General features: G+C 46.3%; 1 protein-coding gene and 1 long non-coding RNA gene across 8 annotated transcripts in view; one reads left to right on the forward strand and one right to left on the reverse strand.

The window, feature by feature from the left end:
* Positions 1–22,426, reverse strand: part of LOC306916473 (serine/threonine-protein phosphatase 6 regulatory subunit 2-like) — a 49,257-nt gene extending 26,831 nt beyond the window's left edge. For 3 of the 7 annotated variants that reach the window (XM_079494356.1, XM_079494355.1, XM_079494354.1), the window contains exons 1-7: positions 21,843–22,426; positions 9,661–9,831; positions 6,912–7,178; positions 3,952–4,138; positions 3,267–3,404; positions 2,533–2,598; positions 728–840 (exon numbers count right to left, since the gene is read on the reverse strand). In XM_079494356.1, coding sequence (XP_079350482.1) covers positions 728–840; positions 2,533–2,598; positions 3,267–3,404; positions 3,952–4,138; positions 6,912–7,138 — 731 coding nt within the window. In that variant the 5' untranslated portion in view covers positions 7,139–7,178; positions 9,661–9,831; positions 21,843–22,426. Of the gene's footprint in view, positions 1–727; positions 841–2,532; positions 2,599–3,266; positions 3,405–3,951; positions 4,139–5,791; positions 5,821–5,976; positions 6,017–6,911; positions 7,179–9,660; positions 9,832–21,842 lie in introns of those variants that run through there. The other 4 variants (XM_079494360.1, XM_079494357.1, XM_079494359.1 and 1 more) reach the window with 3 other exon arrangements.
* LOC306916647 overlaps positions 1–22,651 on the forward strand; it is a 571,903-nt gene that overhangs the window by 248,423 nt on the left and 300,829 nt on the right. The gene's annotated exons all lie outside the window — the stretch shown is intronic.

A 22,651-nucleotide genomic window follows, 5' to 3' on the forward strand; every position in this document is an offset into this window, starting at 1 on the left:
TAAATGCTTCCGTCATACAGTCTGGAGCAACGGAAGCTCTGATCATGAGTAAAATATAAATGCTTCCGTCGTACAGTCTGGAGCAACGGAAGCTCTGATCACGAGTAAAATATAAATGCTTCCGTCGTACAGTCTGGAGCAACGGAGCTTCCGTTGTATGCACACAGACAGACACGCAGACAGACACGCAGACAGACACAGTACATTTATAGTAGGATAGTGTTGCAGTATATCAGTGTATATCAGTATATCAGTGTCGTTCATATCCTGAAGAGAAGAGACTGACATTCAGTAATTGGGTCTCATGATCAAAATAAGAACATTATAATAATAATACAAATATATTGTTTTTTCTTTCCACGGACAAGGCTCACACATCTGACCCCTGGTTGATGATTACTATATTTACCCAGGGTATCTGGGCTAAGCTCAAGAACTTGTTTCCAGCCAGGCCCTGCTCATAGAACATTTCATCGTAGTGGTTCAATGCCTTGTTCAAGGGCACTTCAGCGGTGGTAATTTTAACGCGTCGGACCGCTGATTCGAACTCGCGACCTTCCGGTATCAGCAATCCGTTCGGCCACCGCCACCGCTGTTACAAGAGAAGCACTCAGCTGATCCATTGACATGTATATGTTTGGCAAATGGTTTATCCAAGGCGCTTTACATTGAGACAGACACACACACACACACACACACACACACACACACACACCTCTCCACTTACGATTCTAACACGGTCAATAGTGGGTCCGCCTCCATGTTCTCCTGCATCTGATTGGCCTGGTCTCGACTAAGGCGGATGATGTCACAAAGCGTCTGGGAGGCGTTTGATTGTCTCTGAAAGCAACATTAAGTTCAGTTTCAGTTTATTTATAGTACAAAATCACCCCAGGGGGTCTCTGTGCACTTTACAGCATTAATACATCAAAAAACTAATCAAAGACACAAAACATAGCAATAAAAAACATAGTAAAACATGGTAAAATGTGCACAGCTGTGGATCATACAGATTAAAAGAATCAGTTTAATCCAGCGTAAGCCATAGCTCGTTGAGGCACGGAAGGCAGAAGGTTATTCTATATAGTTCCCCTCATTCATTCCCCCTAGTAATTCATTCTGCTTCTTTAAATCAGCTGCCTCTCCAGGCAGCTGATAAGCTTTGCTCAACTGGCTAGTGTTTGGAAAAGAACAGTGACTTGAATCAGAGCCACAGAGTAAGACAGAGTTACGGAAACTGTGTTCACTTCATGGGGCTTCAGTCCAATGGAGGCTCTCCTACATAGACTTCTATTGGTCACTTCATGGGGCTTCAGTCCAATGGAGGCTCTCCTACATAGACTTCTATTGGTCACTTCATGGGGCTTCAGTCCAATGGAGGCTCTCCTACATAGACTTCTATTGGTCACTTCATGGGGCTTCAGTCCAATGGAGGCTCTCCTACATAGACTTCTATTGGTCACTTCATGGGGCTTCAGTCCAACGGAGGCTCTCCTACATAGACTTCTATTGGTCACTTCATGGGGCTTCAGTCCAATGGAGGCTCTCCTACATAGACTTCTATTGGTCACTTCATGGGGCTTCAGTCCAATGGAGGCTCTCCTACATAGACTTCTATTGGTCACTTCATGGGGCTTCAGTCCAATGGAGGCTCTCCTACATAGACTTCTATTGGTCACTTCATGGGGCTTCAGTCCAATGGAGGCTCTCCTACATAGACTTCTATTGGTCACTTCATGGGGCTTCAGTCCAATGGAGGCTCTCCTACATAGACTTCTATTGGTCACTTCATGGGGCTTCAGTCCAATGGAGGCTCTCCTACATAGACTGCGTATTGAGCGTGGGGACAACCAACTGGGACAAGTTCTGGACTGGAAGTAGGCAGAAGTGCATTGGACCCACTAGGCAACAAGACCACTTTTTTGAGGTTTGGGTTGCGTTACCTTGCCATGATGTAACTCCAAATGTGGACAAGACATTTAAAAAAAATGTTCCAGTGATTAGAAATTGATAATTCAAAATATGCCCCTCTACTCTAAAAGAGAGAGCTGCTTCAGTGTACAATGTAAGTCTGTGAGGGGCATATTTTGGATTATCAATTTCTAATCACTGGAGCAATTATTTGTTTATTTCTTGTCCAGATTTGGAGTTACATCATGGCAAGGTAACTACACAACCCAAACCTAAGGTCTTACCCTTTAATGATCTTAAATCCATTTATTTGTTTTGTAGTAATAGTACAACAAACATTACAGAGACTTTAGTTGTTACTGTACAATACTTTAAAACAGTTGTCATGTTGCACACATGCTTAAAATAGCTCTTATTTGCGCCGCCCTCGTTGAAAACAATATATTTCCAACTCCAGCTTGTCTCAGTTCAGGCTGCATGAACAGCGCTCGGTTTCTGCCCCCTCAATGTCCTAACTCTTCTATTAGATGGCTCTGCATTGAATCATGAATCATTGACTCACCTCTTCATCTCTGCCTGTGTGGATGAACAGCTCTTTGAATCATTGAATCATTGACTCACCTCTTCATCTCTGCCTGTGTGGATGAGCTCTTTGAGTCTCTGGATCAACTTCTCCTCGTTCAACCACTGAGGAGGAGAACAACACAAGGTCATTGACCCATTCTGAACGGGAACCCCTTTTGGTGTTTTAAAGCATTATGTTATACTTTAGCTATTGAACAATAGCAGATCTACAAGCTCGTAGCGCGGCACTCTCTGCTATTTTTTAAAGATCTTGAAAATGTGGTGAAAATCTTTGAATATATATTCTTTCAGAGCGAACGTTTTTGACTCTGGGGTGGTGGTCCCAGGAACAACATATTTTCAGATGGGGGTCGGCGGCCAATTACATATAATTGTATATATTATATACATTACAATCTTTCGGGTCCTTGACATGAAAATGTTTGAGAACGACTGACATAGAAACATGGGTTTTTCAGAAAACTGTCAGGACTTAGAAGCCATTTTTTTTAGAATCGTCCTCAGGTCTAAATGGGTTAAGGGCCACACCCGTCAAAGACTAGCGCTGCCGTATGCAGCGTCGATTCCGTCGACCAAGGGCGACTTAAACGTGGAAGTGAACGCAGCTGGCTTACGTTGAGGACCTCCTGCCTCAAGGGGGCAGGCTCCACACAGCTGATGACTTACGTTGAGGACCTCCTGCCTCAAGGGGGCAGGCTCCACACAGCTGATGACTTACGTTGAGGACCTCCTGCCTCAAGGGGGCAGGCTCCACACAGCTGATGACTTACGTTGAGGACCTCCTGCCTCAAGGGGGCAGGCTCCACACAGCTGATGAGGCGAAGCAGCAGGTCCATCATGGCCGAGGCGTCGATGTGTTTCAGCACCAGACCGATGAAGCCTTCCTTCCTCCTCAGGAACGAGATCACCTGATCACAGGAAGTCATCATTCAATACATGGAAGACAAATTACAATACGCAAAATCTCCTCCACTCGCTCACTTACCCGAGCATGCCAAAATATGTCACACAACTTACATGGACGGGAACCCCTTTTGGTGTTTTAAGCATTATGTTATACTTTAGTTATTGAAAAATAGCCGATCTACAAGCTCATAGCACGGCACCGAGTGCCACGCAACGCACCCAGGGTGCCGGCCTGGTTCCGGCGAGCCGCCCCGCGTCCGAAATGGTTGATAAATGACAGAGTTACCGTGTGGGGGTCCCTCTACTCTACTGTACTGTACTGTACTGTACTGTACTGGCACACCTGAAATCACCATATATACAGTTAATATGTGCGTGTGTGTTTGTGTGTGCGTTAGGTTGCGCACAGGTGGTGAAAAACAACCATGCTGTTTTCGTGCTCATACCCACCCAGACACCCAGCTACCCAGCCACACACATAGCTCCGTAAGGGAGTGGTTGCACCACTCAAAAACCACTCCGTCCGCGCGAGTTCCTTCCTGCTTTTACCTGTTCCGTCTTCCTGGCGATGAGGTTGCCAATGGTCTTGCTGAAGAAGCTGGCCAATAGGGGGTTGAGGGGCGGCTCCTGTTCCAGGAAGTGATAGAGCATCTCCAGCAGGGATTCGTCGCCCACCAGCTTGTCGTTGATGATGCTGACGTCCGACGTCAGGAGCTCACAGGCGATGTTGGGGAACCTGAGGATGTTTACACATTAAGGACCTTTTCATAGTAAAGCGATATAACACGGCAAACACGCCTATAGTTCATTTTCAACGAGACCTGCGTTTTTGCACCGAGCACTGGGGAGCAGCCACGGTGCGACAACGCAGGTGTATTTACGTGAGCGCGGTCCCGTGAATTTGTTGCGCGCGTGCTCGTTACGTGCACACGCCCACTTGCGTTGTCGCGCCCCTCTTGAGCAGACCTGTAGCAGACCTGTCGTTGATCCAGACCTGTAGCAGACCTGTCGTTGATCCAGACCTGTAGCAGACCTGTCGTTGATCCAGACCTGTAGCAGACCTGTCGTTGATCCAGACCTGTAGCAGACCTGTCGTTGATCCAGACCTGTAGCAGACCTGTCGTTGATCCAGACCTGTAGCAGACCTGTCGTTGATCCAGACCTGTAGCAGACCTGTCGTTGATCCAGGCCTGTAGCAGACCTGTCGTTGATCCAGACCTGGAGCAGACCTGTCGTTGATCCAGACCTGTAGCAGACCTGTAGCAGACCTGTCGTTGATCCAGACCTGTAGCAGACCTGTCGTTGATCCAGGCCTGTAGCAGACCTGTCGTTGATCCAGACCTGGAGCAGACCTGTCGTTGATCCAGACCTGTAGCAGACCTGTCGTTGATCCAGACCTGTAGTAGACCTGTCGTTGATCCAGACCTGTAGCAGACCTGTCGTTGATCCAGACCTGGAGCAGACCTGTCGTTGATCCAGACCTGTAGTAGACCTGTCGTTGATCCAGACCTGTAGCAGACCTGTCGTTGATCCAGACCTGTAGCAGACCCGTCGTTGATCCAGACCTGTAGCAGACCTGTCGTTGATCCAGACCTGTAGCAGACCTGTCGTTGATCCAGACCTGTAGCAGACCTGTCGTTGATCCAGACCTGTAGCAGACCTGTCGTTGATCCAGACCTGTAGCAGACCTGTCGTTGATCCAGACCTGTAGCAGACCTGTGTTGATCCAGACCTGTAGCAGACCTGTCGTTGATCCAGACCTGTAGCAGACCTGTCGTTGATCCAGACCTGTAGCAGACCTGTGTTGATCCAGACCTGTAGCAGACCTGTCGTTGATCCAGGCAACAACGCCTGCGTTCCTTGCTCCCCGTTGGCAAGGCCCTTTATACATCGAATCAGTGTTGTTTTTGGCAGCAAATTGTGATTTTAGTTCAGTCATTTAGTCTCTTGAATAGTTTTCATTTAGTTTTTAGTCACATTTTAGTCACCTGGAATGTTTTAGTGTTAGTCTAGTTTTAGTCAACTAAATATAAGATTTTAGTCGACTAAATCTACAGTTGAGAAGTCGACTAAGATGTATCTTGGCGGGCCGCGATGCCGTCGTAATGACTGATTTTACACTTGCTGAGAATAGCCGATCTACAAGATCGTCTATGTTCAGCATGTAAAATGACTTATAGTGGATCTCTTGTCCACTAGTCCCTTCCTAACATTTTAGTCTAGTTTTTATTTGTTGACGAAATTGTCAGTATATTTAGTCTTAGTTTTAGTCATCATAGCTTAGTTTTCATTTAGTTTTTGTCAGTGGAAAAGGCTCCTCCTCACAGTGACTCTCCTGAAGCAGCTCCTCTCCTCCAGGCCTACATCAGGCTCCTCCTCAGTGACTCACCTGAAGCGGCTCCTCTCCTCCAGGCCCAGGTCAGGCTCCTCCTCAGTGACTCACCTGAAGCGGCTCCTCTCCTCCAGGCCCAGGTCAGGCTCCTCTCCTCCAGGCCCAGGTCAGGCTCCGTGGTGACTCACCTGAAGCGGCTCCTCTCCTCCAGGCCCAGGTCAGGCTCCTCCTCAGTGACTCACCTGAAGCGGCTCCTCTCCTCCAGGCCCAGGTCAGGCTCCGTGGTGACTCACCTGAAGCGGCTCCTCTCCTCCAGGCCCAGGTCAGGCTCCTCCTCAGTGACTCACCTGAAGCGGCTCCTCTCCTCCAGGCCCAGGTCAGGCTCCTCCTCACAGTGACTCACCTGAAGCGGCTCCTCTCCTCCAGGCCCAGGTCAGGCTCCTCCACAGTGACTCACCTGAAGCGGCTCCTCTCCTCCAGGCCCAGGTCAGGCTCCTCTCCTCCAGGCCCAGGTCAGGCTCCTCTCCTCCAGGCCCAGGTCAGGCTCCTCCACAGTGACTCACCTGAAGCGGCTCCTCTCCTCCAGGCCCAGGTCAGGCTCCTCTCCTCCAGGCCCAGGTCAGGCTCCTCTCCTCCAGGCCCAGGTCAGGCTCCTCCACAGTGACTCACCTGAAGCGGCTCCTCTCCTCCAGGCCCAGGTCAGGCTCCGTGGTGACTCACCTGAAGCGGCTCCTCTCCTCCAGGCCCAGGTCAGGCTCCTCTCCTCCAGGCCCAGGTCAGGCTCCGTGGTGACTCACCTGAAGCGGCTCCTCTCCTCCAGGCCCAGGTCAGGCTCCTCTCCTCCAGGCCCAGGTCAGGCTCCTCTCCTCCAGGCCCAGGTCAGGCTCCGTGGTGACTCACCTGAAGCGGCTCCTCTCCTCCAGGCCCAGGTCAGGCTCCTCCGCCACAGTGACTCACCTGAAGCGGCTCCTCTCCTCCAGGCCCAGGTCAGGCTCCTCCTCAGTGACTCACCTGAAGCGGCTCCTCTCCTCCAGGCCCAGGTCAGGCTCCTCCTCATAGTGACTCACCTGAAGCGGCTCCTCTCCTCCAGGCCCAGGTCAGGCTCCGCCACAGTGACTCACCTGAAGCGGCTCCTCTCCTCCAGGCCCAGGTCAGGCTCCTCCTCACAGTGACTCACCTGAAGCGGCTCCTCTCCTCCAGGCCCAGGTCAGGCTCCGTGGTGATCAGCCCCACCAGCTCCGCCATGCACTGCTCCTGGGACAGGAAGAGCAGCAGGCGGCGGTTCTGGGCCTTGCACTCCTGCAGCACGTCGTCCTCCTCCATCAGCTCCCGCAGCGTCACGTCCTCTCGGTCCAGCAGCTGGTCGATGTGGGACGTGGTGTGGAGGTCGAACTTCCAGAACATGGTGACGGTGGGGGGGGCCGCCGGGACGCGGGGCTCAGCCCTGGGGGGGGAGAGGGGGGATTATTTGCAGCTTTGATTCACGAAAATCCGGCAGAAAAAAAGTCCCATGGTTTGTTGTTGAAGAGAAAAACATGCCGTCATTACGATGCGAGACGAACACAGCCTCCACAGCATGTTGTAGTCCAAACAAACCCACCCCTTTCACTAGCATTGAACTCATTTTCCCAGAAGCCCTAGCAGCCCAGAGCATGGCAGCCCTAGCGCGCCACCGAGTGGCGCGCTACGAGCTTGTAGGTCTGCTATTTTTGAAAAATCGAAGAACGACTGACATAGAAACATAGCTTTTTCAGAAAACTGTCAGGATGTAGAAGACATTTATAGAATCTGATCTCAGGTCAAAATGGGTTAATTATTAAAAAACGGCGAATTAAACAAATGGCGGGTTTAGCGTATTGACGCAGCACCGACACATGGATTAAATAGCGGAGAACGCAGGTTACGCAGCAGAACTGTTAAAGAAGCCAATTTTCGTTGTGTTTCCTTACAGACAGACTTAGACTATTACACATTACCAGAATTATTCAAAAGAGTAAATGTAGCAAATTAGGCTACTTTGATTACAAATGGTGTCATTGACAGAACAGAAATGGAAGGCCAAGCCAGAATGCACATTGCATTAAGTCGTTACACATTATACGGAAATAAAGTTATTAAGTATTAATGTTGTATTTTATCAACCGGCCCCTTGCTATAGAGCACCAAAGTCTGTCAATATCGGTAGAGGGCGCTATAAGTCCACGGGTTCATGTACTTTTTATTTGCATTGTAATCCCCATAGGGGGGATCTTAGATCGCCTCATATAAGAACTGTGTTTGAAAAATAAACATGTCATCCAGGCCGCTTCACTCATATGGATATGAAGAATCAACTGACTGAGAGAAAACGCTATTGTTACTGCTACTGAATTAGTTACATTTTCACTAGAAACAGACTGTATCATATATGAGTGACTGACTGTCGCAAACGATACAGAGACACCTCCCTGACAATATAACGATACAGAGACACCTCCCTGACAATATAACGATACAGAGACACCTCCCTGACAATATAACGATACAGAGACACCTCCTTGACAATATAACGATACAGAGACACCTCCCTGACAATATAACGATACAGAGACACCTCCCTGACAATATAACGATACAGAGACACCTCCCTGACAATATAACGATACAGAGACACCTCCCTGACAGTATAACGATACAGAGACACCTCCCTGACAATATAACGACACAGAGACACCTCCCTGACAATATAACGACACAGAGACACCTCCATGACAATATAACGATACAGAGACACCTCCCTGACAATATAACGACACAGAGACACCTCCCTGACAATATAACGATACAGAGACACCACCCTGACAATATAACGATACAGAGACAACTCCCTGACAATATAACGACACAGAGACACCTCCCTGACAATATAACGACACAGAGACACCTCCCTGACAATATAACGACACAGAGACACCTCCTTGACAATATAACGATACAGAGACACCTCCCTGACAATATAACGATACAGAGACACCTCCCTGACAATATAACGATACAGAGACACCTCCCTGACAATATAACGATACAGAGACACCTCCCTGACAATATAACGATACAGAGACACCTCCCTGACAATATAACGATACAGAGACACCTCCCTGACAGTATAACGATACAGAGACACCTCCCTGACAATATAACGATACAGAGACACCTCCCTGACAATATAACGACACAGAGACACCTCCATGACAATATAACGATACAGAGAGTCAGAGACACCTCCCTGACAATATAACGACACAGAGACACCTCCCTGACAATATAACGATACAGAGACACCACCCTGACAATATAACGATACAGAGACAACTCCCTGACAATATAACGACACAGAGACACCTCCCTGACAATATAACGACACAGACACCTCCCTGACAATATAACGATACAGAGACACCTCCCTGACAATATAACGATACAGAGACACCTCCCTGACAATATAACGATACAGAGACACCTCCCTGACAATATAACGATACAGAGACACCTCCCCGACAATATAACGATACAGAGACACCTCCCTGACAATATAACGATACAGAGACACCTCCCTGACAATATAACGACACAGAGACACCTCCCTGACAATATAACGATACAGAGACACCTCCCTGACAATATAACGACACAGAGTTGGGGCGACTGTGGCTCAAAAGGTAGAGCAGGTCGTCCAATGATCCATGGGTCGGCGGTTCGAATCCCGGCTCCTCCTGTCTACATGTCGAAGTGTCCTTGGGCAAGACACTGAACCCCACCTCCCCGACAATAACGCCGAGACAGCTTGTTTATTTTTGGACCACAACGCTTATATGAAACGAGCCCATGTTATTCTCCATAGAGAAATTACTTCCGTGAACCGGGAAGAACCAGGGTAGCCTACGTACCAGAGGGTGAAATGTGGGTATGTTCAGAGATCAGAGGCGGCCCGCGGGCAGGCAGGCATCGGTGTGTGTGCAGACGGCAGAGGGTGTGGCGAAGCCTGGCATTTATCAGCATGGGTCTCCTCCGAGGGCGCAGGGTTCGAGACGAGATCACTAGGGGGCGCTCACCGTCACCTGGGAAACACACACAAACAAACACACACACACACACACATTGTTAATGTCAATATATAAAGTCAAGAATTCCATTGAGTAAAGTTTTAAAATCATAGTATTTTGAATAGAATTCCATTTAGTTTTTGTCATATTTTAGTCACCTAATTTTTTTTTCTATTTTAGTCGACTAAATCTGCAGTTGATTTAGTTGACAAAAATGTGTTTTGATGAGCCTTGATGGCGTTTTACACTTGGTTGCGTGCTCAAAATAGCCGATCTACAAGCTCACAACGTGAAATGCTTTTGCGACCTCCACCAACCCCCCCCCTCCCCAGTCCCCACCCCCAATACAAATTGGCCGCTACAATAACCTTAATAATAGAGAAAATACATCATAAATAAATACTGAAACCAAATCTAATCATTAAGGAAAGTGTGTATGTACACTCTTAATTTCCATTTTCCAGCCATTCAGTTTATGGCCCCAACCGAGGGGTCGCGACCCCCAGGTTGAGAAGCACAGCGCACCCATAGAAGACACCACCCCACCCACCGAGGGGTTAAGACCCCCAGGTTGAGAAGCACTGCGCGCCCATAGACACTCCCCCCCCACCGAGGGGTCGCCACCCCCAGGTTGAGAAGCACAGCGCGCCCATAGAAGACACCACCCCACCCCCCACCAAGGGGTCGCGACCCCCAGGTTGAGAAGCACAGCGCGCCCATAGAAGACACCACCCCACCCCCCACCAAGGGGTCGCGACCCCCAGGTTGAGAAGCACTGCGCGCCCATAGACACTCCCCCCCCACCGAGGGGTCGCGACCCCCAGGTTGAGAAGCACTGCGCCCCCACCGAGAGGTCGCGACCCCCAGGTTGAGAAGCACTGCACCCCCACCGAGGGGTCGCGACCCCCAGGTTGAGGAGCACTGCGCCCCCACCGAGGGGTCGCGACCCCCAGGTTGAGAAGCACTGCGCGCCAATAGAAGACACCCCCCCCACCGAGGGGTCGCGACCCCCAGGTTGAGCAGCACAGCGCGCCCATAGAAGACACCCCCCCCCACGGAGGGGTCGCGACCCCCAGGTTGAGAAGCACTGCACCCCCACCGAGGGGTCGCGACCCCCAGGTTGAGCAGCACTGCGCCCCCACCGAGGGGTCGCGACCCCCAGGTTGAGCAGCACAGCGCGCCCACCGAGGGGTCGCGACCCCCAGGTTGAGCAGCACTGCGCGCCCATAGAAGACCTTGCGTAAGAACTGGGTGAGTGAGTGTTGCCATGACTACAGATCAACAGTAAACACACACTAGTAGTCTGGGAGGAAGAAAGAGGCTTGCTGTGATTAGTCACGGAGGTCGCGACCTCATAGTGCCCGCCTCCTGGGCAAACACAGGTCTGACATAACCCATTTAACCTGAGCTCGATTCTACAAAATGTCTTCTAAATCCTGACAGTTTTCTGTGTCAGTGGTTCTCAAACATATTCATGTCAAGGACCCGAAATATATATATGACATTGGCCGCCGACCCCCATCTGAAAATATGTTGTTCCAGGGACCCCCCCAGAAGCAAAGATTTGAGTTAAAAACGTTCGCTCTGAAGAATATATATTCCAAATTTGTGACACATTTTCACGATTTTTCAAAAATAGCAGACCTACAAGCTCGTAGCGCGGCACTCGGTGCCACGCTATGAGCTTGTAGATCTGCTATTTTTCAATAGCTAAAGTTTAAAATAATGTACTTCAGTAAAAATACAAACACAAACAGACAGTTACGCAAACTGCGTTCACTTCATGGGGCTTCAGGCCAATGGAGGCTCTCCTACATAGACTTCTATTGAGCATGGGGACAACCAACTGGGACAAGTCCTGGACCGGAAGTAGGCAGAAGTGCATTGGACTCAAGCAACAGCCCAGCTTTAATGATCTTAAATCCTTTTATTTTAGATTGTTTTGTAGTAATAGTACAACGTAAACATTAAAGAGACTTTAGTTGTTACTGTACAAAACTTTTAAAACAGTTGTCATGTTGCACACATGCTTAAAATAGCTCTTATTTGCGCCGCCCTCGTTGAAAACAATGTATTTCCAACTCCAGCCTGTCTCAGTTCAGGCTGCATGAACAGCGCTCGGTTTTCTGCCCCCTCAATGTCGTAACTCTTCTATTAGATGGCTCTGGGTTTCTGCCCCCTCAATGTCCTAACTCTTCTATTAGATGGCTCTGGGTTTCTGCCCCCTCAATGTCGTAACTCTTCTATTAGATGGCTCTGGGTTTCTGCCCCCTCAATGTCGTGGCTCTGGTCAAACACAGACTTCATTATTTTTCTGGCAATGGGGTGCACATTTCAAATTATGCTACCGTACTACAAATACCATTAAGATCGAGTGACTGCAGTTTTTTACAGCTGTGAACTGTCCCTTTAACGTTACAACCAGTTTTATCAATGACAAGCGACAGGGACAGAGCTTCTTTGTCCAGACTTGCCCCAGCCTGGCAGCCCTGGCTTTACAACAATCCTATTAAACTGGCTCGACAGAGAGAAAAAACGCTGATAACCCCGGCCGATGATTTATCCACACAGAACCGGAGTTTAAAAACACACACAGACGACGTATTGTGGTGCGTTTCGGACAACAGCAGCAACTAGTATGAACTGGATTAAGATCTCTGTCTGTGCCTTCTCAGACGAGGAATTACGTTTTTGTTTTTACACAATGGAAATATTCTATAGCACGTTAAGCATGGGCCACATGTATAACATTCCATACAAAACAAGATAGCTAAGTCAGTGTCATCAATGAACTATTCCTGGTGGCTCCATCTAGTTCTGTGTAAGGCTAGATTCACACTTAATTGCATGGTTGCAATTACAATTTAATACAATTTAGGCATTTTATCAGACGCTCTTAATACAGAGCGATTTACAGTAAGCAAGAACAACACATGGCGATACATCAAATACATAGATTAGAAATAGAACAACAACAACAACACATGGCGATACATCAAATACATAGATTAGAAATAGAACAACAAGAACACCACATGGCGATACATCAAATACATAGATTAGAAATATAGTCCTCAAGAACAACACATGGCGATACATCAAATACATAGATTAGAAATAGAACAACAAGAACACCACATGGCGATACATCAAATACATAGATTAGAAATAGTCCTCAAAAACAACACATGGCGATACATCAAATACATAGATTAGAAATATAGTCCTCAAGAACACCACATGGCGATACGTCAAATACATAGATTAGAAATAGTCCTCAAGAACAACACATGGCAATACGTCAAATACATAGATTAGAAATAGTCCTCAAGAACAACACATGGCGATACGTCAAATACATAGATTAGAAATAGTCCTCAAGAACAACACATGGCGATACGTCAAATACATAGATTAGAAATATAGTCCTCAAGAATCATAAGTGAGACGCTCCGATAAATCCGCCAGCGATCGGTGATCGGCCAATATTCACTCTGATCCGTAATCAGCATTTACCCTATCTGTGATCGGCAATTTACCTTTTATCTGGATAAACTGATCTTTTACACCATTTAAGTGGTATAAATGTCAATCAAGCTGTGCACGCACACGCGCACACGCACGCACGCACGCACGCACGCACGCACGCACGCACGCACACACACACTAAAGTTACCATGTTGTCATCATCTCTTCCTCATTCAGCGCAAGAAGAGGATTTCATGAACCTTAACTCGTAACAGAGAGAGAACAGTGTCCCATATTATGTTCACCTTAACTCGTCTCAAACTCACTGCAGTTTTTATGTCATTTAAATTTGTGGAAGCTTGTTGTAAGGGAAATAATTCCACTCTACTTTAAGTCCATTCTGGGCGGGAACCCCTTTTGGTGTTTTAAGCATTGTGTTATACTTTAGCTGTTGAAAAATAGCAGAACTACAACTGCCGTGCTACGAGCTTGTAGGTCTGCTATTTTTGAAAAATCTTGAAAATGTGGCGCAAATCTTTGAAATGAATGTATATTCTTCCAGAGCAAACGTTTTTAACTCAAATCTTCTGGGGGGGGGGGGGGGTCCCTGGAACAACATATTTTCAGATGGGGGTCGGCGGCCAATTACATATCTTTTTGGGGGTCCTTGACATGGAAATGTTTGAGAACCACTGACATAGAAACATGGAGTTTTTCAGAGAACTGTCATAGAAGACATTTGTAGAATCGTCCTCATGTCTCAAAGGGTCAACAGAGAGAGAACAGCGTCCCATATTATGTTAATACCTTAACTCATATTATGTTAATACCTTAACTCAAATTATGTTAATACCTTAACTCATATTATGTTAATACCTTAACTCAAATTATGTTAATACCTTAACTCATATGTTAATACCTTAACTCATATGTTAATACCTTAACTCATATTATGTTAATACCTTAACTCATATTATGTTAATACCTTAACTCATATTATGTTAATACCTTAACTCATATTATGTTAATACCTTAACTCATATTATGTTAATACCTTAACTCATATTATGTTAATACCTTAACTCATATTATGTTAATACCTTAACTCATATTATGTTAATACCTTAACTCATATTATGTTAATACCTTAACTCATATTATGTTAATACCTTAACTCATATTATGTTAATACCTTAACTCATATTATGTTAATACCTCAACTCATATTATGTTAATACCTTAACTCATATTATGTTAATACCTTAACTCATATTATGTTAATACCTTAACTCATATTATGTTAATACCTCAACTCATATTATGTTAATACCTTAACTCATATTATGTTAATACCTTAACTCATATTATGTTAATACCTCAACTCATATTATGTTAATACCTTAACTCATATGTTAATACCTTAACTCATATTATGTTAATACCTCAACTCATATTATGTTAATACCTCAACTCATATTATGTTAATACCTCAACTCATATTATGTTAATACCTTAACTCATATTATGTTAATACCTTAACTCATATTATGTTAATACCTTAACTCATATTATGTTAATACCTCAACTCATATTATGTTAATACCTTAACTCATATTATGTTAATACCTCAACTCATATTATGTTAATACCTTAACTCATATTATGTTAATACCTCAACTCATATTATGTTAATACCTTAACTCATATTATGTTAATACCTCAACTCATATTATGTTAATACCTCAACTCATATTATGTTAATACCTTAACTCATATTATGTTAATACCTCAACTCATATTATGTTAATACCTTAACTCATATTATGTTAATACCTTAACTCATATTATGTTAATACCTTAACTCATATTATGTTAATACCTTAACTCATATTATGTTAATACCTTAACTCATATTATGTTAATACCTTAACTCATATTATGTTAATACCTTAACTCATATTATGTTAATACCTTAACTCATATTATGTTAATACCTTAACTCATATTATGTTAATACCTTAACTCATATTATGTTAATACCTTAACTCATATTATGTTAATACCTTAACTCAAACTCACAGCATTTTTATGTCATCTATGGAAGCTTTTAAGAGAAATAATTCCACACGCCGCTTTCAATCCAACATTGATTAAACGTGAACTTGTGATGAGACAAACAAACTTTAAGTTGGAGGTTTTACAACCCAAATGGTGAGAGCAAGCGTCCCAAATCTAATCTGGTGGTTTCATTCAGACTTTCAGATTGTCCGTCAGTCAGTCAGTGAATTAACCCATTCTGGGCGGGAACCCTTTTTGGTGTTAGCATTATGTTATGCTTTAGCTATTGAAAAATAGCAGATCTACAAGGTCATAGCGCACCACTACGAGCTTGTAGGTCTGCTATTTTTTTTAAATCGAAGAACCACTGACATAGAAACATAGCTTTTTCAGAAAACTGTCAGGATGTAGAAGACATTTTTAGAATCTGATCTCAGGTCAAAATGGGATAACTTTCAGAGTGTCAGTCAGTGAATTAACTCTCAGAGTGTCAGTCAGTCTGTGAATTAACTCTCAGAGTGTCCGTCAGTCAGTCTGTGAATTAACTCTCAGAGTGTCCGTCAGTCAGTCAGTGAATTAACTCTGAGTGTCAGTCAGTCAGTCAGTGAATTAACTCTCAGAGTGTCAGTCAGTCAGTCAGTGAATTAACTCTCAGTGTCAGTCAGTCAGTCAGTGAATTAACTCTCAGAGTGTCAGTCAGTCAGTCTGTGAATTAACTCTCAGAGTGTCAGTCAGTCAGTCAGTGAATTAACTCTGAGTGTCAGTCAGTCAGTCAGTCAGTCAGTCTGACTGACTGACTGACTGACACTCTGAGAGTTATCTCAGAGTGTCAGTCAGTCAGTCAGTGAATTAACTCTCAGAGTGTCAGTCAGTCAGTCAGTCAGTGAATTAACTCTCAGAGTGTCAGTCAGTCAGTGAATTAACTCTCAGAGTGTCAGTCAGTCAGTGAATTAACTCTCAGAGTGTCAGTCAGTCAGTGAATTAACTCTCAGAGTGTCAGTCAGTCTGTGAATTAACTCTCAGAGTGTCAGTCAGTCAGTGAATTAACTCTCAGAGTGTCAGTCAGTCTGTGAATTAACTCTCAGAGTGTCAGTCAGTCAGTGAATTAACTCTCAGAGTGTCAGTCAGTCTGTGAATTAACTCTCAGAGTGTCAGTCAGTCAGTGAATTAACTCTCAGAGTGTCAGTCAGTCAGTGAATTAACTCTCAGAGTGTCAGTCAGTCAGTGAATTAACTCTCAGAGTTGTCAGTCAGTCAGTCAGTCAGTCAGTGAATTAACTCTCAGAGTGTCAGTCAGTCAGTCAGTGAATTAACCCATTTAGGCCTGAGATCAGATTCTAAAAATGTCTTCTACATCCTGACAGTTTCCTGAAAAAGCTATGTTTCTATGTCAGTCGTTCTTTGATTTTTTAAAAATAGCAGATCTACAAGCTCATAGCGCGCCACCGAGTGGCGCGCTATGAGCTTGTAGATCTGCTATTTTTCAATAGCTAAAGCATAAAATAATGCTAACACCAAAAGGGGTTCCCGCCCAGAATGGGTTAACAGTCCAAAACACGCCTCAGACTCACAGACCTGTCCATCATGGACGGAAGCAAACCAGTGTTGTTTTCGTCGACTAAAACTAAGACGAAAAATGTTCGTCGGCTACCTTTTTCCCACTGACGAAAACTAGACGGAAACTACATGAAAACTAAGCTATGACGACTAAAACTAAATGTACTGACAATTTCGTCAACAAATAAAAACTAGACTAAAATGTTATGAAGGGACTAGTGGACAAGAGGTCCAGTATAAGTCATTTTACACTTGGTTGCATGCTGAAAATAGCCGATCTACAAGCTCACAACGCGTCGTGCTGCAACGCGTTGTGAGCTTGTAGATCGGCTATTTTCAGCAAGTGAAAAAGAAAGTTCATTATTACGACGGCATCAAGGCCCACCTAAACACATTTTGTTCGACTAAATCAACTGTAGATTTTCGTCGACTAAAATCTTATGATATTTAGTCGACACTAAAGCATTCCAGGTGACTAAAATGCGACTAAAACTAAATGAAAACTATTCTAAGAGACTGACTAAACTGTGCCGTGCCGTGGCGTGCCGTGACGTGGCGTGGCGTGCCGTGGCGTGGCGTGGCGTGGCGTGCCGTGGCGTGGCGTGGCGTGGCGTGCCGTGCCGTGCCGTGGCGTGGCAGGCCGTACCGTGGCGTGGCGTGGCGTGGCATGCCGTGGCGTGGCGTGGCAGGCCGTGGCGTGGCGTGGCGTGGCGTGACGTGCCGTGGCGTGACGTGACGTGCCGTGCCGTGGCGTGACGTGGCGTGCCGTGGCGTGCCGTGGCGTGGCGTGGCGTGACGTGGCGTGGCGTGGCGTGGCGTGGCGTGGCGTGCCGTGGCGTGGCGTGGCGGGCCGTGGCGTGGCGTGGCGTGCCGTGGCGTGGCGTGCCGTGGCGTGGCAGGCCGTGACGTGGCGTGGCGTGGCAGGCCGTGGCGTGACGTGGCGTGACGTGCCGTGCCGTGGCGTGACGTGCCGTGGCATGCCGTGCCGTGGCGTGACGTGCCGTGCCGTGGCGTGACGTGCCGTGGCTTGACGTGCCGTGGCGTGACGTGCCGTGCCGTGGCGTGACGTGCCGTGGCGTGACGTGCCGTGGCGTGACGTGCCGTGGCGTGGCGTGCCGTGGCGTGACGTGCCGTGGCGTGGCGTGCCGTGCCGTGCCGTGGCGTGGCGTGGCGTGGCGTGGCGTGGCGTGGCGTGCCGTGGCGTGGCGTGCCGTGGCGTGGCGTGCCCGCTCAGAGCGGGCGTCCATCTGGCATACATTTACAGTGAACACACAGACACAAAAGTGCAATAACAACAACCCGTAGAATACAAGCAAGGGTCCCCCGCGGCCCGCGGACGGACGGTCCGACAGGAAAGCAAAAGCCCCGAGTTCACGACCGAAATAGAACCGACCAGAGGACGGCTCCACCGAACAGCATACTGACCACAGAATGGAACAGCATAATGACCACAGAATGGAACAGCATACTGACCACAGAATGGAACAGCATACTGACCACAGAATGGAACAGCATACTGACCACATAGAACAGGGCTTCTACTGACCACTTAGAATGTAATGGTGATGTTTTAGGGCCGACCAGAGCCATCTAATAGAAAAGTTAGGACATTGAGGGGGCAGAAACCGAGCGCTGTTCATGCAGCCTGAACTGAGACAAGCTGGAGTTGGAAATACATTGTTTTCAACGAGGGCGGCGCAAATAAGAGCTATTTTAAGCATGTGTGCAACATGACAACTGTTTTAAAGTATTGTACAGTAACAACTAAAGTCTCTGTAATGTTTATGTTAAACTATGTCAAACTGTCTGCTAAAGCAGCTAACTCCACCACTTCTTCTCCTCTAAAACTGTCTGCTAGAGCAGGGGTTCTCAACCCGTGGGGGGTCGCCAAATTATTTTGGGGGGTCCCGCAAAAAAAAGAAAAGAAATGATTTTTTTCTTTTTATGCAACTGAATGGCTGGAAAGTGGAAATGAAGAGTTTACATATAGTACACATAGTACATGCATACACCTTCCCTAATGATTATATCTGGTTTCAGTATTTATTTATGGTGTATTGTCTCTATTATTAAGGTTATTGTAGCAGTCAATTTATATTGGGGGTCGGGAGGGGGCGGGGCGGGGGTCCCGAGATGTTGCCAAAGCATTTTCGGGGGTCCCCGGCCAAAAACGTTGAGAACCCCTGTGCTAGAGCAGCTAACTCCACCACCTCTCCCCCTCTCAAACTGTCTGCTAAAGCAACTAACTCCACCATCTCTCCCCCTCTCAAACTGTCTGCTATAAAGCAGCTAACTCCACCCCCTCTCCCCCCTCTCAAACTGTCTGCTAAAGCAGCTAACTCCACCACCTCTCCTCCTCCTCTCAAACTGTCTGCTAGAGCAACTAACTCCACCACCTCTCCCCCTCTCAAACTGTCTGCTAGAGCAGCTAACTCCACCACCTCTCCCCCTCTCAAACTGTCTGCTAAAGCAACTAACTCCACCACCTCTCCCCCCTCTCAAACTGTCTGCTAAAGCAGCTAACTCCACCACCTCTCCCCCTCTCAAACTGTCTGCTAAAGCAGCTAACTCCACCACCTCTCCCCCTCTCAAACTGTCTGCTAAAGCAGCTAACTCCACCCCATCTCCCCCTCTCAAACTGTCTGCTAAAGCAGCTAACTCCACCACCTCTCCCTCTCTCAAACTGTCTGCTAAAGCAACTAACTCCACCACCTCTCCCCCTCTCAAACTGTCTGCTAAAGCAACTAACTCCACCACCTCTCCCCCCTCTCAAACTGTCTGCTAGAGCAGTTAACTCCACCACCTCTCCTCCTCTCAAACTGTCTGCTAAAGCAGCTAACTCCACCACCTCTCCCCCTCTCAAACTGTCTGCTAAAGCAGTCACATTTTAGTCACCTGGAATGTTTTAGTGTTTAGTCTAGTTTTAGTCGACTAAATATCATAAGATTTTTGTCGACCAAATCTACATGTGATTTAGTCGACTAAAATGTATTTTGGCGGGCCTTGATGCCGTCATAATGGCTGATTTTACACTTGCTGAAAATAACAGATCTACAAGCTCACAACGCGCGTTGTGAGCTTGTAGATCGGCTATTCTCAGCATCCAAACAAGTGTAAGATGACTTCTACTGGATCTCTTGACCACTAATCCCTTCCTCACATTTTAGTCTCACAGTCCATATCCTACGTGAGGATATAACCAGAAATAGCACAGATTTCTTTAAATAAGGGTCCTCCAATTTTCAGTTACATTGGGCTTATAACTGTCACAACAATGCAGATGACACACCACCACCACTAAAGAAAATGTAGCTATATAAATCAGTGGTTCCCAAAGTGGGGTCCGGGGACCCCCAGGGGTCCTTGAGGGAGTTCCAGGGAGGTCCCCCAGCTAAATGATAGTTTGGAACCAAATGGACCCTTGTGGGTCTGTAACTCCGAGTGTACAAATGGAACCAAATGGACCCGTACACTCTCGGAGTTAAATTAACATTGATTTTACAATATAAATTGGGGGGTCCCAGTCAGAGATAGAAATGCCATTAAATGGGGTGTCCGTAGGCTAATGCATGTCAAACTGGGGGGGGGTCTTTGAAATTAACTTTGAATCACTGCTAGAGCCATACAAATCTTCTCTTGACTTAAGGGGGGGGGGGGGGGTCCCTGGAGGGGTCTGCGGGCTAATTAGTGTCAATTTGGGGGTCCTTGACTTGACATGAAAAGGGTTTGTGAACCAGTGATAATAATGTAAAGTGATATCTATGTCGTGCATCAACTGGCCTGTGGTGGTGGTGGTGGTGGAGAGAGAGAGAGAGAGAGAGCAGAGCTCAGCTCGGATTTCTGTTTACCTCGACTTCCAATCCCAGCGCTAACATAAGGCACAACATTAACAGTATATATATATATTGCACACATTCAATCACACATTTCTGACCACACTCGCGTCCAAAAGAACAAGCCTTTCAAACGTCAGTATAACCCATTCGCCAGAACTAGAAGGTAGTACAGTTTATAGTCTTCAGTAGTAACAATGTAGTTACTTTTTTGTTGGCCTCAACCAACTTTGTAATCCTCTCTAGTATTCACTCTGAAGAACCAGATTCATTCGTTTAACAACAACATGAATTGATCATCATAACTGGGGTTAAGTTACTACTGGTAGAAACCAGCCCACAACAACCAGTCAGTCAATAGTTCATCTCATTGCTTTGTCTGTTGGTTAAAGTCAGCCGACATTAGCTCCCAGTAGTTAGTTAGTTAGTTTGGACTAAATGGCCACTGACTGCACTGCAGCCACAATCAGTTAAGTTCCTCCTTTTCTCAACTTGCTACCAGAACTAGCTGACAGACAGTTAGCATGTCATGCTAACAACCATCAGTGGGGTTCTCTCAGTCTCGGCCAGTGTGTGGGGGGTCCGGGGACCACCTAACCGCTGGTCCTTGGCTTGAAAGGGGGGGGGTTCCAGTCAAGCCAGAGAAGAGTTGGTAACCAAATGGACCCCTTATTAGATCAAATTGTTGCTAAACATCCTGCATTATTACTCAATGTACAAGGAAGTCTACACGATGTAGAAGAGTTGTTATTTTGATCAACGTTTTGCCTGTAATGGCAAACCAACATCAATACAGCATGGATTGGAATTGTGGACGAAAATCCAACAACAACAAGAACAAAATAATCTTTAAGTCTCGGGTTCTCTGAGTCTCTGAGAGGCTAAACTAAAAATGTCATCAGTGGCTCAAATGCATGAATAAATACATAAATAAATGGACCTTGGAAGACATGAAAAGGTAAAACTAGACACTAGTTAAGCAGACAGACAGACACCCAACTCTCTCTCTCTCTCACACAGAAAGCTAAAAGAAAGAGTTGAAGTTTGATGATGCAGCAGCTCTCAGAGAGAGAGAGACAGAGATGTCCTTCTGAACAACACAACAACTTACCTTTGATTCAAAGAGTTGTGTCTCCTCTGCTCTCCTTCTTTATAAATGTATGGAGCTCAAACTAACAACAACACAACACAGCAGCTAAGCCAAACTAGCTAACTTCCATTAGCTTCAACAACAACAACAACAGCTGAAGTGTGTTTGTTTGTTGGTTTGTTGTGAAGAAGGAAGGAAGGAGTCTGGACTGCGACAGACAGACACACAGACAGCAGGGCTAAAGTTAGCCGTTAGCTGAACTTAGCTACCGTGTGTGTGTGTGTGTGTGTGTGTGTGTGTGTGTGTGTGTGTGTGTGTGTGTGTTGTCTCAGTCTCTCCTCCTGCCTCCTGGCCGTTTATATAAAGTCTTGTCAAACTAAGTGTTGTGTCGCATTAAAACATTAACAGCTCCAATAAATGGCTTCTCTTCTTCACTCCCAGACAGATTCTTCTTTAGGCTCTACTTCTTCTTTAGACACCGAACCGAACGAAGTCGAGTTGAAAAACAACACGAAGCTAAGTTTGTAGCATTCACACACAGTCAGTCACACACAGAGGAGAGAAAAAAAAGCAGGAAAAACTCAGTCATATTTTTTTGCTGAATCAAAATGGCGACGATGGGGGTGACGGGGACGCGCCGCGCGGAAGAATACCCGCTTTGGTTCCTGCCTGGGGCCCGCGGGCACGCGCGTTGACTTTCAGAGAGTGGAGTGGAGTGTGTGTGTGTGTGTGTGTGTGTGTGTGTGTGTGTGTGTGTGTGTGTGTGAGTGTGAGAGAGAGAGAGAGTTTGATTGATTGATTGATTGATTGATTGAAATATGTATTAACAG

This window comes from Electrona antarctica, assembly GCF_951216825.1.
Source record: "Electrona antarctica genome assembly, chromosome: 23".
NCBI classification, from domain to species: domain Eukaryota; kingdom Metazoa; phylum Chordata; class Actinopteri; order Myctophiformes; family Myctophidae; genus Electrona; species Electrona antarctica.